At 44.1% G+C, this 16539-nt stretch overlaps 1 protein-coding gene across 1 annotated transcript in view; it reads left to right on the forward strand.

Moving 5' to 3' along the window:
- The window catches only part of LOC126095169 (nose resistant to fluoxetine protein 6-like), a 435403-nt gene that overhangs the window by 362794 nt on the left and 56070 nt on the right, over positions 1–16539 (forward strand). The window contains exon 9 of the mRNA XM_049909897.1: positions 5235–5367. Coding sequence (XP_049765854.1) covers positions 5235–5367 — 133 coding nt within the window. The remainder of the gene's footprint in view (positions 1–5234; positions 5368–16539) is intronic.

The following is a 16539-nucleotide window of genomic DNA, read 5'->3' on the forward strand; positions in this document are numbered from 1 at the left end:
GTGACATGGTTTGGTGGCACATTCTTGAAATTAATAACCGTCTTCAAGGGAATAAGGAGTAGGGTCGGTGTTTTTGTGTTCTTCTGTGTGATGCGTTAGATTTGGTTATGTGTATGTGCCTGATGTCTTTGATATTGTTTTTTATGTATGTCTGGACTGTGCTGTGGATTAGATATCAGTTTTGTGATATTCTTAGAGGAGATGATTGATCAGTACAGTGCTGTTCCTTTTATTAGCTCTTGTGACTCTGATCTTGTTAGAGTGTAGTTTTTCTTATAATTTATTACTGATGTTGCTATCTGTTTGAAAGTATCTTGCTTTGACATGATAATTATATCGTTTATTTCTTTCTTCAATAGTTCTCGTGCTACCCCAATACTTACAGTGCTATTTCCTTGTTTCTCTTCCTCCATCAAGATGCTTTCTGTTTCTACAATCAGATTCCCTATGTAGTGGTTTTCTGTCTTTGTACTGATGTGCGTTTCAGACCTGTCTCTCATAGCTGTGTTTCTTTCTCTATTAGTTCTGTAACTGTGAGGTTTATTAGAGTAATATTCGTAGTGGTGTGTGTGTTGCACTTTGTCGTGTTTTTCATTCTGGCTATTTTCGCTAGTGAGTGTTCTAATTTTCCGTTTGTGTGTGTATATTGCAATGTTCTTCCTGTGATGTGTTCTTTATTTTGTATTTTGTTGATCACAATTGCCCCACCTCAGGTCTCATGGTCTGCAGTGCAATATGCTATAACTCTCGTTCACCATTGGCATTTCTGGAGGGGACGCCATCCAGCTCTCAGTACATGCAGAATGTTGTCAGACACGTTCTTTTTCCGTTATTGCAACAGGAAGGTGACGCTTTGTTACAACAGGATACAGGATCGCCCACATACTGCCCCTCAAATCAACGAGCTCTAGTGCTCTACAAAACGTGCAGCAACTTCTTGGCCAGCATTGTCTTCGGACTTGTCTCCAATCGAGAGCGTGTGGGATATGATGGGACGAGAAGTGACTCGTGCGACTCGTCGATCAACAACTCGTACAGAAGTATGAGAACAGGTCGAGCAGGCGTGGCATAACGTACCCCAGGACAGTATTCGCCGTCTGTACGATCGACTGGGTGCCAGTTAGGGCTACATCACGTACTGATATGGGTACTTCAGTATGGGTCGATGCCTGGTACCTCAGAACCACTTGTGCTATTGATCTGTAAATGTAATCATTTCATGTACTCCACATGCACTGTTGCAACAATAAATCTTGATTGAATTGAAAATATGTACTAATTTCTTTGGCAGTGTATCTACATCTGCATCTACATCTATATGGATACCCTGTAAATCACACTTAAGTGCCTGGCAGAGGGTTCATCGAACCACCTTGACAGTAATTCTCTATTATTCCAATCTTGAACAGAGCGCGTAAGAAAGGAACATCTACATCTTTCCGTGCGAGCTCTGATTTCCCTTATTTCATTACGATGATCGTGTCTCCCTATGTACGTCGGCGGTAAACAAAATGTTTTCGCATTGGGAAGCGAAATTAGGTGATAGAAATTTACTGAGAAGATTCCACCGCAACGAAAACCCTTCGTTTCAATTACGTCCATCCCAAGTTCTGTATCATGTCAGTCACACTCTCTCCCCTATTTCTGGATAATTTCTCGAATTATCGTGTAACCGAAGTTTAACGGATTTCTTTTAGCATTCATGTGGACGACCTCACACTTTTCATTATTTAGAGTCAATTGACAGTTTTCGCACCACACAGACATCTTACTTACAGAGTTTTGCAATTGGTTTTGATCTTATGATGACTTAACTAAACGATAAACGACAGCATCATCTGCGAACAACCTAACACTGCTGCTCAGATTATCTCCTAAACTATTTATATAGATAAGGAACAGCAGAGGGCCTGTAACACTCCCTTGGGGAACGCCAGAAATAGCATCTGTTTTACTCGATGACTTTCCGTTAATTATTACGAATTAGTTACTATGAACCATGGCCTCTCTGACAGGATATCACGGATCCAGTTGCATAACTGAAACGATATTCCACAAGCACACACTCTGATTACAAGCCGCTCGTGAGGTAGATTGTAAAAAGTCTTGTAGAAAACTATAAATACGGAATTAATTTGAAATCCGTCGTCAACAGCACTCAACACTTGTTGTAAGTAATGAGCTAGCTGCGTTTCACAATCACGGTGTTTTCTAAACCCGTATTGTCTGTGTGTCAATAGACCGTTCTCTCCGAGGTAATTCATAATGTTCGAACACAATATATGTCTCAAACTTCTGCTGAAAATTGACGTTAATGATATGGGCCTGTAATTTAGGATTACTCCTACTACCTTTCTTGAATATTGGTGTGACCTGTGCAACTTTCCAGTCTTCGGGTACGGATCTTTCGTCGAGCCAGCGGTTGTACGAGTATATGATTGTTAAGCACGGAGCTGTTGCATCAGCATATCTGAAAGGAACCTAATTTGTATACAGTATGAACCGGAAGACATGCTTTTATTAAGTGATTTAAGTTGGTTCATTACTCCGAGCTGGAATATTTACTTCGTCTTCTTTGCTGAAGGAATTTCGGAAGACTGTGTTTAGTAACTCTACTTGAGGAGCGCTGTCGTCGATAGTATTTCCATTTCTATCGCGCAGGGAAGGTATCGATTGTGTCTGGTCGCTGGCATACTTTGAATGCGATCAGAGTCGCTTTCGATTTTCTGCCAGATTTCGTGACAAATTTTCGTTATGAAATGTATTATAAGTATTTCGCATTGAAGTCCGCACTAAATTTCAAACTTCTATAAAAGATCGCCAATTTTGGAGATTTTGCTTTTGTTTAAATTTGGCATTATTTTTTCGTTTTTTCTGAAACAATGTTCTGAACGTTTTTATGTACCAAGGTAGATCAGCGCAGTCGTTTGTTAATTTATTTATTATAAATCTTTCAACTGCTGTCGACACTATTTCTCTGAATTCATGGCAGATCTGGTCTACACTTACCGGTGCATTGTTAATTTGGAAGAAGCGGAAACTGTCTCTCAGGAAAACGTGAAGTGAATTTTTGCCTGCTTCTTTGAATAGGTGTGTTTTTCGTTTGTTTTTAGACGATTTGAGAGTTACAATATTCAGTTTGCAGTATTCAGGTTGCAGTAGATACTGGGAGATGAAGAAGCTTGCACAGGATAGAGTAGCATGGAGAGCTGCATCAAACCAGTCTCAGGACTGAAGACCACAACAACAACAACAATATTCAGTCTCGCTACGACAACCGTCTTGTCACTAATCAGTGTATCTGTTGTGATGCTCGTTATTAGCTCGGGTTTGTATGTACGTATGTTCAACGTTTCTGTCTAAACCACTGGATCGATTTCAATCAAACTTGACTCATATATCGCTCACTGTCTGGACATAATCGCTGCTGTGGAGGTGACAACCACCAATCTATCAAAAGTGCAGCGCGGGGGTGGGGGGTGACACAAAAGTGTTGCCCACGAAGCGCTACTACCCAGACTTTACTCATCCAGTATTTGAGAATGAGAGCACATAGTGACTTGACACAAGTTTTATACCTAACTTCAAACCTTTGCGAAACTTTTTCTCGCTGACAACCCCAACCAAAAGATGACAGAAAAGAAGTTTCGTGCGTGCTACACTTTAGCTGTTTAGGCAGTAGAGCTGCCACATCAGGTATGACGTTTTAATTTATTACTTCTTTTCTAGTAATTGTATTCGCGACATAATCATATAGCACTTAACGCACAGCAATATTATATTATTCATTGCACAACACGTAGTTCAGGAGATCGACGTCATGAACACTGAGATGTGTATCAATGCAAGTGCATGGCGAAATTCGCTAGACATACAAATGAAATATGTGCACAAATATGTGTGAAATATGTTAAATATGTGTGAAATAAATGTGGCATGTGCATATGTGGGCAAAGCCATCGATAAAATACTCGTAAACCCGTGGATCACTTTCAGCCAATCTTGATACACATCTTAACAAATACCTGGAAAGAAATACTATGGTTGTAATAACCAGCAATTTCCTATTGGGGTGGGAGCGATATTGTGGAGAGAGAATGGGGGAAGGAAGAAATAGGTACATATGAGGCAGGAGGAGACCGATAGAGAGAGGGTAGGGAAATGGACAAAGGAAGACAAAAGGAGGAGATGGGGCGTAGAGACAGAGGGGGTAAGGAGAAGGACTGAGACAGGGGAGGATAAGATGGACAGAGAGGGAGAGGAGAGGCAGATAGTGGGAAGGGAAGGTGGAGACACAGAGAGAGAGGGGGAGGAGAAAATAGAAGGGTGAGAGGAGACAGAGTGGAGATGGCTTTTATGGGGTCGACAAAGTGTGAAGGTAGCAGCAGGTGGACTAATACATTTTGAATAAATACATACAAACGAAACGCTAGGTACTCAACCAATAAATAAATAAATGAAATAAAAATGTTCCGCCATTGAGCGACAACAATGCAGTCAGTCCTGAGAAAGGTGTAAATAGAGGGATCCAAATGTCGATCTGTAAAGCATTTTGAAACGAAATATTACGTGGCTCACTAGATTCTATGATAAAAAATATATCTCATTTATGGCAGAGTTGACTGTCAGAGGTCCGTCATTGATCCAAGCGCTATTGACCATATCATGCTGACACAGACAACAGCGTCCCTTCCATCCTCCCCCCCCCCTCCCCCCCCCCACCCCAACCAACCACCGAGCGAGGTGGCGCAGTGGTTAGCACACTGGACTCGCATTCGGGAGGACGACGGTTCAATCCCGTCTCCGGCCATCGTGATTTAGGTTTTCCGTGATTTCCCTAAATCGCTTCAGGCAAATGCCGGGATGGTTCCTTTGAAAGGGCACGGCCGATTTCCTTCCCCATCCTTCCCTCACCTGAGCTTGCGCTCCGTCTCTAATGACCTCGTTGTCGACGGGACGTTAAACACTAATATCCTCCTCCTCCAACCAACCACCCAGGCAATAGTGTACTTAGAACTACGTATGAAAGCATAGTAGAATTAGCGTTTCTTCAGCCTTTATCGGCCAAATTGACGATTTACAAGTTTTTATGTTTGGCAGCCGACTTGTCAGTTTGACCACTTGGCTACAGAGTCATAGCCTTCTGTGCGAAGTATTAGTTACTAAAACTTCTACTGATCACGATTATAAATCTTAAGAACAGCAGTTATTGTGCAGGTGTCAATATGTTGCAGTGATGACGAGTTCGTGCGGTACATGTCAATGATTTACCTGCCGACGTACTCGAGAATCGTGCCGTACGTCACTGGCATGGCCGTCGGCTGGGTACTCTTCAGCACCAGAGACAACAAATGCGACGCTTCCTCGGTGAGTAACTGCTGACGCAAGCTGGCGATCGCGAGAAAGTTTGCCGCAGGCTAGCTGCGCGGTCTAGGGGCCTTGCCACGGTTCGCGCGGCTCCCCTCGTGGGAGGTTCGAGTCCTCCTTCGGGCATGGTTGTGTGTGTCATTCTTAGCTTAAATTAGTTTAAGTTAGATTAAGTAGTGTGTAAGCCTAGGGACCGATGACCTCAGCAGTTTGGTCCCATAGGAACTTACCACAAATGTCCAATTTTCCCCCGGGAAAGTTTCCGCTCCTCTTGCCCATAGCTTCAGTTTAGGCAACCGACACAGTTGAAATAAGTACACAATGTACAAAATACACTTTAACGAAGATTGTAAGAGTAATAGTAGATTTTTCTGAAATTAGTGACTGAGCTTTGTTTCTAATGTTGGAAACTTATTTGCTATTCCGGTGACGAAACATGAGACTGTTGCTATACTCCTTAGTTTTTTGTTTCAATACAAGCTTCAACGAATTCTCAATATCGGTAGTGGACCAATAGCCTCTCCAGTGTTTCGTTAGCGTTACTGCGGAAAACTATTTCATTTGGTTGGACTTCGACAGGTAAGAGATGTTACATTGCCTATTCCATGGATAGTGCACCACAGGTCACAGGTGAAAAACCATCGACGTTATCCCAGTTTTGTCATCCCAAGACCATTCCCTTTGCCACGCGCGACAAGAAAAAGGCTGACTTGCAGCGTGACAAGATCAGGGCGTCGTTTCTCCAGTTATGTCGAGTCAGTGGGCCAACCCATAGTTTGTGATTCAGAAGCCCGATAGCGTTGTGCGCCTTTGCGGCGATTTCAAACAGACAATCAAAGCACAATGTCTCGCAGATTCGTATTCCATTCCACATCAGCCAGAGCTGTTGGCGAGGTTCTTGTTCCCAGAAATGACTTGCGCGATACTTACCTACAGTTGGCGCTGAAAACAGTTTCTCGGACTTTTCTGGCCCTCAACACTTTCTGTGTGTGCACCAGTTTAATCGCTTGCCTTTTGGAATCTCGTTTGCTCCATGAATTTATCAATGGTATTTTGAGCAGTTGATTCATGTCATTCCCCGTTGCATCAACTACCTGCGCCATGGATGGTACTCTGGAGGAGCATTTACGATACGTTCAGATGTTTTTACGACGCCTCCTGGAGAATGGCCGTCATTGAAAACTGGAGAAGTGTTTTCTTTTTCTTTCCGAGAGTGCATTTTTTTGGCTCATGTGCTTAGTATAATGAACTGCTACGTCATAAGGAAAAATTAATTAACTTGACTTTTGACTTTGACACAGATTAGACAGGTACAGCGCTTACACTCTCTTTTGATTTTTTGCCTAGATGCATACATTTTAAATTTTTTTACCTATCTAACATAAAAATCTGTGAAAAAATTAGACTATTGATAAAATATGTTTTCTTCGTGGCTGCTGCAAGGAGAGAACGAGTTAGGTACAGGATGAGTTGGCGGTAGGAGGTTTCCGTTTCTCCTGTTCTCGGGGAACGCCAGCCAAAGTCGGAGAAAACTGCTACAACTCGCGATGAAGACTCCGTCTCTCGTGGCAACTAAAGTACTCACAGTCGCCGTAAGATTTTCTGGAAACACTTTCAGATTGAGAAGGTTGAACAACAATGGCAGTATGATATCTTCTTACTAACAAACTGGTCGCTTAGGGAACGTCTTTAACTCACAACCTGATGGCGAAATATTTCACGCTGTTCGGACCGTGATAGTGGCAGATTCGCCCAGTGTTGTTAATCTGCGAAGAAATCACTCTGCACTGGATTGCTAAACACACTAATCATTTTATGAAGGTCCTGGGATCCAACGTCGAATAAAAGTTCGTAGACGATATTTACCTTCCTTTTCACAAATTAAATTTTTTATACGTTTGTTTTTGTGGCCATTTTCCGCAGAAGCTGTTAACATCTGTTATTATAGGTTCTCTGTATTTTTTATTCTTGATATTTGCGATTGCAAGTTGTATCTCTGCTGAATTTCAAATTACGTCTATATGCAAACTTATCTGACCCCCCCCCCCCTCCAAAAAAAAAAGTCCAATAGGCATTCATTATCTCCAACAATTACAAACGGCTTAGTTGCTCTTTTTTCACAACAAAGAGCGTTGTCTTCTCAATTATGGTAGCGCATCATCGCTAGTACTCGCAGCCGGAATATTACAATAATATTACATTAAATAGTGACGCATATCTGATAGCCCCCAACCTGCATCAACATAATGGCATGAAATGATAACTGAATAGAAACCATTAGCTTCCGACAGGTATTGCTAATATACATCAATGACAGCTCAAAATTTGTGCCCCGACCGGGACGCGAACCCGGGATCCCCTGATTACATAGCAGACGCTCTATCCATCTGAACCACCGAGGGCACAGAGGTTAGTGCGACTGCAGGAACTTACAACTTGCGCGCTTCTCGTGGTACTGTGAGACCCACATTCCCAACTGTCCACAATCTACATTCGTAGTATTCATAACACATATTTGCCCAATCACTCTTTACTCGCGCCAGGCTAAGCTGACCCGTAAGAGTTCGAGCAAAGTGTGCGCTTTCGCACAGAACAAGGTCAATGGCCGCGTAGACTTTAACTATATGAAGATGGTATCGGTTGTCCGGAAGAACAGATATCATTGATGACCGTGCAGCTTCTCTAGAATGAAATGATAATTAAATCGAAACCCTTAGCTATCCTCGGTGGCTCAGATGGATAGAGCATCTGCCATGTAAGCAGGAGATCCCGGGTTCGAGGCCCGGTAGGCGCACACATTCTCAGCTGTCCCCATTGATGTATATCAACATCACCTGTCGGCAGCTTAGGGTTTCGATTTAATTATCATTTCATTCTAGAGAAGTTGCACGGTCACCAATGGTATCTGTTCTTTCGCGAACAGATACCATCTTCATATAATGGCATCAAGTCTGTCTGGTCTGCAGATTGTGAACGAGCTTCTCAATGCTTCAAGCAACGCCTGTGCTCTGCTCCCTGTCTGGCTTCCCTTACACTGGGCAAACCCTTAACCCTGGATTGTGACACATCCCACTGTGCCATTCATTAGTGCCATCCTGTCCCATCGGAAGCTGCACAGCACCGGACAACCCATCGCTCAAGCATTACAGACGCTTTTAGCTGTGCAATATCTTTTTTCAGAGATGGAAAAGGAGTAATTTTTAAAAAGTTGCACATCTTCCTGTATAGGACGAGGTCCCTCCTCATCACCGATCATAAGCCGCTGGTTTCCCTAGTTAGCCCTCGTTCCCAGCTGCCAGAGAGAACGGCCACCAGTTGCAGTGGTGCGCCTTCTTTCTCATCGGATTGTTAGGTTCTAAAAATCTTAAATTGGGTACCTAATATAGGTTCTATCACTTAAGAAAATAGGTTATAAAAATCAAAAAATAAGTGACCAAAATCTGACATTTTACTGTCTAGAAAAATACATAGATTGACAAAAATCCGTTTTATATTATTGTCCATTGTCCCGGTGTACCCTTGGGACAGGGTGTATGTCCTTTCTGCTGCCCCTTTTTTGGGCAGCATGTGGTTGTTGGTGATCGATGCATTGTCCAACTTCCTGTACATAGTGAAGGTGTCCTCCATATCATCGACTGCTACAGTTCACATCTTGTCAGTGACTTTCGACTTTGAAGGAGTTCTCAGGATCCTGGTATCTGACAATGATCAGCAATTTGTGTCCTGGGAATTTGAGGACTTTTGTGTCTGCAATGGTATCCAACTTCTGACTACCACTCCGTTTCACCTAGCATCTAATTCCGAGGTTCCTTCTCATGGGGTCCTGTTCCCTGGCCGTTATCGAACCATCATCAACCCATGAAGTACCTGCATCAACAATGTAGTTTAGCGGCGTTTTCATGCCTGTGTCTATACCAAAATAATATTATCCACCAGTTTAATTTCAGTTGATTCCTTTAGTACATATTCCTAACAGCGACACACAGTAGCAACTATCTATGCCTCGTTATACATCATTATTTTTCCATCGGTGAAACATTGCTCCACCACTGCATTTTTTCAGGTTGTAGTTAGCACGCGTGACGACGGAACTCAACACATACGAAGTGAACGTTGCACATTGTCTAGACAATACACGTTGCCCACAATGGCTAGTTACTTTGTAAATACCTGAATTCCTCAGTCTTAGATCGTCATTAATCAAGCCAATTAGCGTAACGAAGGTTACGCATGAGGCGTTGAACGAATACTAAAGTAAACAATCTATTAACTTGACAGAAAATTCTAAGAATGGCTGGTCTTATATTAAATCAGTAAACAGATCGAAGCCATCATACACTCCATGACCATAATGGCATTGAAACGGAGGACAACACAGAAAAGGCCGAAACACTAAACGTCTTTTTCCAAAACTATTTCAAAGACGAAAATCACACTCTATTTCCTCCTATAAATCGTCACACGAATGGCCAAATTACATATCGAAATAAATGACCAGGGGGTAGAAAAGAAACTGAAATGGCTCAACACAGGAAAGGTCAGGGACCTGATCGAATACCAGTTCCATTCTGGGTGTACCGTAAGTCTCTTGAGGAAGGAAGCGTTCCTAATCACTGGAAAAAAAGCTCACGTCATTCGCATTTCCAAGAAGAGTCGCGGAACAGACGCACGAAACTATAGGCCTATATCTCTGATGTCGGTGTGTAGTAGAATTTTGAAACATGTATTATGATCGTATATTATGACATTTCTGGAGACCGGAAGTCACCTCTGCAGGAAAGGATATGGGCTCCGAAGATAATGATCGTTTGTAACTCAGATTACTCAGTTCGTCCACGAGACCCAGGAAGCAGTAGACACTGGCGCCCCAGTAGATGCCGTTTTCCTTGACTTCCGGGAGGCATTCGATACAGCTCAGCACTGCCCCCTCACGCTCAAAATATCAGCTGAAGAGATATCAGACCATCTGGGTGATTAGACTGAATAGTTTCTGAACGGAGATAAGTCTTGAGATGTATAAGTAACTTCAGGCGTGCCTCACGGAAGCATTATAGCACCATCACTTTTAACAATATACACATATCAAAAAAAGTTTTGCATCACCCCGGTTCCCAGAATTCCTGAAGATAGACGTTGACTGTGGATATTGTATCACAGACACAGTTCCTTTGACTGTTCAGAAAAATGTCACTAAACCCGTCCAAAGGTGTAAACAACCATGCATGAGCAGCGCCTATTAGACGGAGAGGGTCCGACAGACGATCAGTTCCAGTCATTCCACCAGGACGGAGGTACAAGAGCTCGTGTTGTCTGTAGTCCAACCGTGCCTAGACAGCCAATACTGCGGTTCGATCACGTCCGCATTGTTACTTTGTGCCAGGAAGGGCTCTCAACAAGGGAAGTGTCTTGGCGTCATGTTTGGGCATGGAGGAGATACAGAGAGACAGGAACTGTCGATGACATGCCTCGCTCAAGTCGCCCAAGGGCTACGACGGCAGTGGATGACCGCTACCTACGGATTATGGCTCGGAGGAACCCTGATAGCAACGCCACCATGTGAATAATGCTTTTCGTGCAGCCACAGGACGTCGTGTTACGACTCAAACTGTTCGGAATAGGCTGCATGATGCGCAACTTCACTGCCGACGTCTACGGCGAAGTCCATTTTTGCAACCACGACGCCATGCAGCGAGATACAGATGGGCCCAACAACATGCCGAATGGACAGCTCAGAGTTGGCATCACGTTCTCTTCACCGATGAGTATCGCGTATGCCATCAACGAGACTATGGTCGGAGACGTGTTTGGAGGCAACTCAGTCAGGCTGAAGGCCTTCTACACACTATCCAGCGAGTGCAGCAAGGAGGAGGTTCCCTACTGTTATGGGTGGCATTATGTGGGGCCGACATACGCCGCTGGTGGTCATGGAAGGCGCCGTAATGGCTGCACGATACGTGAACGACATCGTCCGACCAATAGTGCAATCATATTGGCAGCATAATGGCGAGGCATTCGTCTTCATGGACGGCAATTCGCGCCTCCATCGTGCACATCTTGTGAATGACTTCCTTCAGGATAACGACATCGCTCGCCTAGAGTGGCCAGCATATTCTCCAGACAGGAACCCTAATGAACATGGCTGTTATATATTGAAAAGGGCTGTTTATGGACAACGTGACCCACGTGGTGAAGACTGCCAGTCTCGCTAGCGGGATGAAAGCAGAGCTCACCATCTGCAGCATCGTCGACAGGACTGACTGCGGACCTTTGGTACAGAGCCGAGTGGAGGGTCTGAATCAGAGGCTGAGACGGTTCTGCGACCATGTGGGCTGCAGATTCCTCGACTTGCGCCATAGGGTGGTGAGGGCGGTTTTTTAGGTTAGATGGCCTTGGGCAAGTACAGAAAGGGCAGCAGCCTCAAAGGGTGCGGGGCAAAGTTAGGACATGCGGGGGCCAAGCAGCAATCGGTATTGTAATTGTAAACTGTCGAAGCTACATTGGTAAAGTACCGGAACTTCAAGCGCTGATAGAAAGCACCGAAGCTGAAATTGTTATAGGTACAGAAAGCTGGCTGAAGCCAGAGACAAATTCTGCCGAAATTTGTACAAAGGCACAGACGGTGTTTAGAAAGGATAGATTGCATGCTACCGGTGGTGGCGTGTTTGTCGCTGTTAGTAGTAGTTTATACTGTAGTGAAGTAGAAGTGGATAGGTCCTGTGATTTATTATGGGTGGAGGTTACACTCAACAACCGAGCTACGTTAATAGTTGGCTCCTTTTACCGACCTCCCGACTCAGCAGCATTAGTGGCAGAACAACTGAGAGAAAATTTGGAATACATTTCACATAAATTTTCTCAGCATGTTATAGTCTTAGGTGGAGATTTCAATTAACCAGATATAGACTGGGACGCTCAGATGTTTAGGACGGGTGGTAGGGACAGAGCATCGAGTGACATTATACTGAGTGCACTATCCGAAAATTACCTCGAGCAAGTAAACAGAGAACCGACTCGTGGAGATAACATCTTGGACCTACTGATAACAAACAGACCCGAACTTTTCGACTCTGTAAGTGCAGAACAGGGAATCAGTGATAATAAGGCCGTTGCAGCATCCCTGAATATGGAAGTTAATAGGAATATAAAAACAGGGACGAAGGTTTATCTGTTTAGCAAGAGTAATAGAAGGCAGATTTCAGTCTACCTAACAGATCAAAACGAAAATTTCTGTTCCGACACTGACAATCTTGAGCGTTTATGGAAAAAGTTCAAGGCAATCGTAAAATGCGTTTTAGACAGGTACGTGTCGAGTAAAACTGTGAGGGACGGGAAAAACCCACCGTGGTTCAACAACAAAGTTAGGAAACAACTGCGAAAGCAAAGAGAGCTTCACTCCAAGTGTAAAGGCAGACAAAACCTCTCAGACAAACGGAAGCTAAACGATGTCAAAGTTAGCGTAAGGAGGGCTATGCGTGAAGCGTTCAGTGAATTCGAAAGTAAAATTGTATGTACCGACTTGACAGAAAATCCTAGGAAGTTCTGGTCTTACGTTAAATCATTAAGTGGCTCGAAACAGCATATCCAGACACTCCGGGATGATGATGGCATTGAAACAGAGGATGACACGCGTAAAGCTGAAATACTAAACACCTTTTTCCAAAGCTGTTTCACAGAGGAAGACCGCACTGCAGTTCCTTCTCTAAATCTTCACACAAACGAAAAATTGGCTAACATCGAAATAAGTGTCCAAGGAATAGAAAAGCAACTGGAATCACTCAACAGAGGAAAGTCCACTGGACCTGACGGGATACCAATTAGATTCTACACAGAGTACGCGAAGGAACTTGCCCCCCTTCTAACAGCCGTGTACCGCAAGTCTCTAGAGGAACGGAAGGTTCCAAATGATTGGAAAAGAGCACAGGTAGTGCCAGTCTTCAAGAAGGCTCGTCGAGCAGATGCGCAAAACTATAGACCTATATCTCTGACGTCGATCTGTTGTAGAATTTTAGAACATTTTTTTGCTCGCGTATGATGTCGTTTTTGGAAACCCAGAATCTACTCTGTAGGAATCAACATGGATTCCGGAAACAGCGATCGTGTGAGACCCAACTCGCTTTATTTGTTCATGAGACCCAGAAACTATTAGATACAGGCTCCCAGGTAGATGCTATTTTCCTTGACTTCTAGAAGGCGTTCGATACAGTTCCGCACTGTCGCCTGATAAACAAAGTAAGAGCCTACAGAATATCAGACTAGCTGTGTGGCTGGATTGGAGAGATTTTAGCAAACAGAACACAGCATGTTGTTCTCAATTGAGAGACGTCTACAGACGTTAAGTAACCTCTGGCGTGCCACAGGGGAGTGTTATGGGACCATTTCTTTCCACAACATATATAAATGACCTAGTAAATAGTGTCGGAAGTTCCATGCGGCTTTTCGCGGATGATGCTGTAGTATACAGAGAGGTTGGAGCATTAGAAAATTGTAGCGAAATGCAGAAGATCTGCAGCGGATAGGCACTTGGTGCAGGGAGTGGCAACTGACCCTTAACATAGACAAATGTAATGTATTGCGAATACATAGAAAGAAGGATCCTTTATTGTATGATTATGTGATAGCGGAACAAACACTGGTAGCAGTTACTTCTGTAAAATATGTGGGAGTATGCGTGCGGAACGATTAGAAGTGGAATGATCATATAAAATTAATTGATGGTAAGGCGGGTACCAAGTTGAGATTCATTGGGAGAGTCCTTAGAAAATCAGTGTGGGATCCGTACCCGATCGTGTTGACGGAGGAGATAGAGAAGATCCAAAGAAGAGTGGCGCGTTTCGTCACAGGGTTATTTGGTAACCGTGATAGCGTTACGGAGATGTTTAGCAAACTCAAGTGGCAGACTCTGCAGGAGAGGCGCTCTGCATCGCGGTGTAGCTTGCTGTCCAGGTTTCGAGAGGGTGCGTTTCTGGATGAGGTATCGAATATATTACTTCCCCCTACTTATACCTCCCGAGGAGATCACGAATGTAAAATTAGTAAGATTCGAGCGCGCACGGAGGCTTTCAGACAGTCGCTCTTCCCGCGAACCATACGCGACTGGAACAGAAAACGGAGGTAATGACAGTGGCACGTAAAGTGCCCTCCGCCACACACCGTTGGGTGGCTTGCGGAGTATAAATGTAGATGTAGATGTAGACCAACCACTCTGAGGGATCTACGCCGAATCGCCGCTGAGGAGTGGGACAATCTGGACCAACAGTGCCTTGATGAACCTGTGGATAGGATGCCACGACGAATACAGGAATGCATCAATGTAAGAGGACGTGCTACTGAATATTAGAGATACCGGTGTGTACACCAATCTGAACCACCACCTCTGAAGGTCTCGCTCTATGGTGGTACATCATGCAATGTGTGGTTTCCATGAGCAATAAAAAGAGGGGAAATAATGTTTCAAAAATGGTTCAAATAGCTCTGAGCACTATGGGACTTAACAGCTGTGGTCATCAGTCCCCTAGAACTTAGAACTACTTAAACCTATCTAACCTAAGGACATCACACATATCCATGCCCGAGGCAGGATTCGAACCTGCGACCGTAGCAGTCGCACGGTTCCGGACTGCGCGCCTAGAACCGCGAGACCACCGCGGCCGGCGGAAATAATGTTTATGTTGATCTCTATTCCAATTTTCTATACAGGTCCGGAACTCTCGGAAGCGAGGTGATGCAAAACTTTTTTTGATGTGTGTATATAAATGACCTAGTAGATAATGTAGGTAGTTCCAAGAGGATTTTCGCGATGATGCTGTCATATATAGAGAAGTCGCAAAGGTTGCAAATTATAGCGAAATCCAGGAAGTCCAGCAGATTACCGACGCTTGGTGCTGCAAGTTGCCTCAACGTAAACAAACGTGACGTATTGGAAATACATAGACAGGAAGACAGTTTATTGCAGTTCACGAACAAAAGAGTTAGCTTACAAAACTCTAGTTTGAACAATACTTAAACATTGCTTGTCAATACGGGATCCGTACCATATAGGACTGAGAGGGGAAATAGAAAAGATCAAAAGAAGAACAGCACTCTTCATTACAGTTTGATTTAGTAACCGCGAAGCCGTCATCTAGATGCTCAGTGATCTCCAGTAATAATAATGTCGTGTGACGGCGGCCTCCTGTGGGGTAGACCGTTCGCCTGGTGCAAGTCTCTCGATTTGACGCCACTTCGGCGACTTGCACGTCGATGTGGAGGAAATGATGATGATTAGGACAACACAACACCCAGTCCCTGAGCGGAGAAAATCTCCGACCCAGCCGGGAATCGAACCCGGGCCACTAGGATTGACATTCCGTCGCGCTGACCACTTTTTTTCTTTTTTTTTTTAAGTTTGTTCGGTATTGTTTGTTGCGTGTGGTCTGGGCGGACATCACAAGGCATTCGTTCAAGTTGATCGTTGATTCTTGTACTCAGTTTTTTATTACAGAGGGCGAGCTGCCCTCTGACCGAACACGCTGAGCTACCGTGCCGGCAGAATCGAACCCGGGCCCTTAGGATTGACATTCCGTCGCACTGACCACTCAGCTACCGGGGGCGGACAGTGAACACTGGTAGGCACTGAAAGAGAGGCGTTCTTCATCTAGGTACTGTCTACTGTATAATTTACATGAGCGTTCGTTCCTAGAAGAGTCACCCAACATATTGCTTCCTCCAAGGTTGTTGTTGTTGTTGTTGTGGTCTTCAGTCCTGAGACTGAACAGGTATATACTGAACAGGGATATACCTCCAAGGTATATCTCGCAAAAAGGCCACCAAGACAAAATTAGTAGATTATAGACCACTCGAGACTTATTAGCAATCGTTCTTCCGGCGAATTACACGTTACAGGAACAAAAGAAGAGGAAAGTGACAATAATACACACAGTACCCTCCGTCACCCACCGTAAGGTGGTTTTCGGAGTATAGATGTAGATGTAGAAGGAGAGTTCTAGTCTTGGCTGATGGACCAAACACATTTCTACTATTACATCTTTTTAAAATCCTCACTACCTTTCCGAGAAGCGCTTCCAGCATATGGTAAGAAAGTTATAGATACACACTCGCACCAAGCGAGGTGGCGCAGTGGTTAGCAAACTGGACTCGCGTTCGGGAGGACGACTTTTTCATCCCGCATCTGGC

This window comes from Schistocerca cancellata, chromosome 8 (assembly GCF_023864275.1).
Source record: "Schistocerca cancellata isolate TAMUIC-IGC-003103 chromosome 8, iqSchCanc2.1, whole genome shotgun sequence".
Taxonomy (NCBI): Eukaryota; Metazoa; Arthropoda; class Insecta; order Orthoptera; family Acrididae; genus Schistocerca; species Schistocerca cancellata.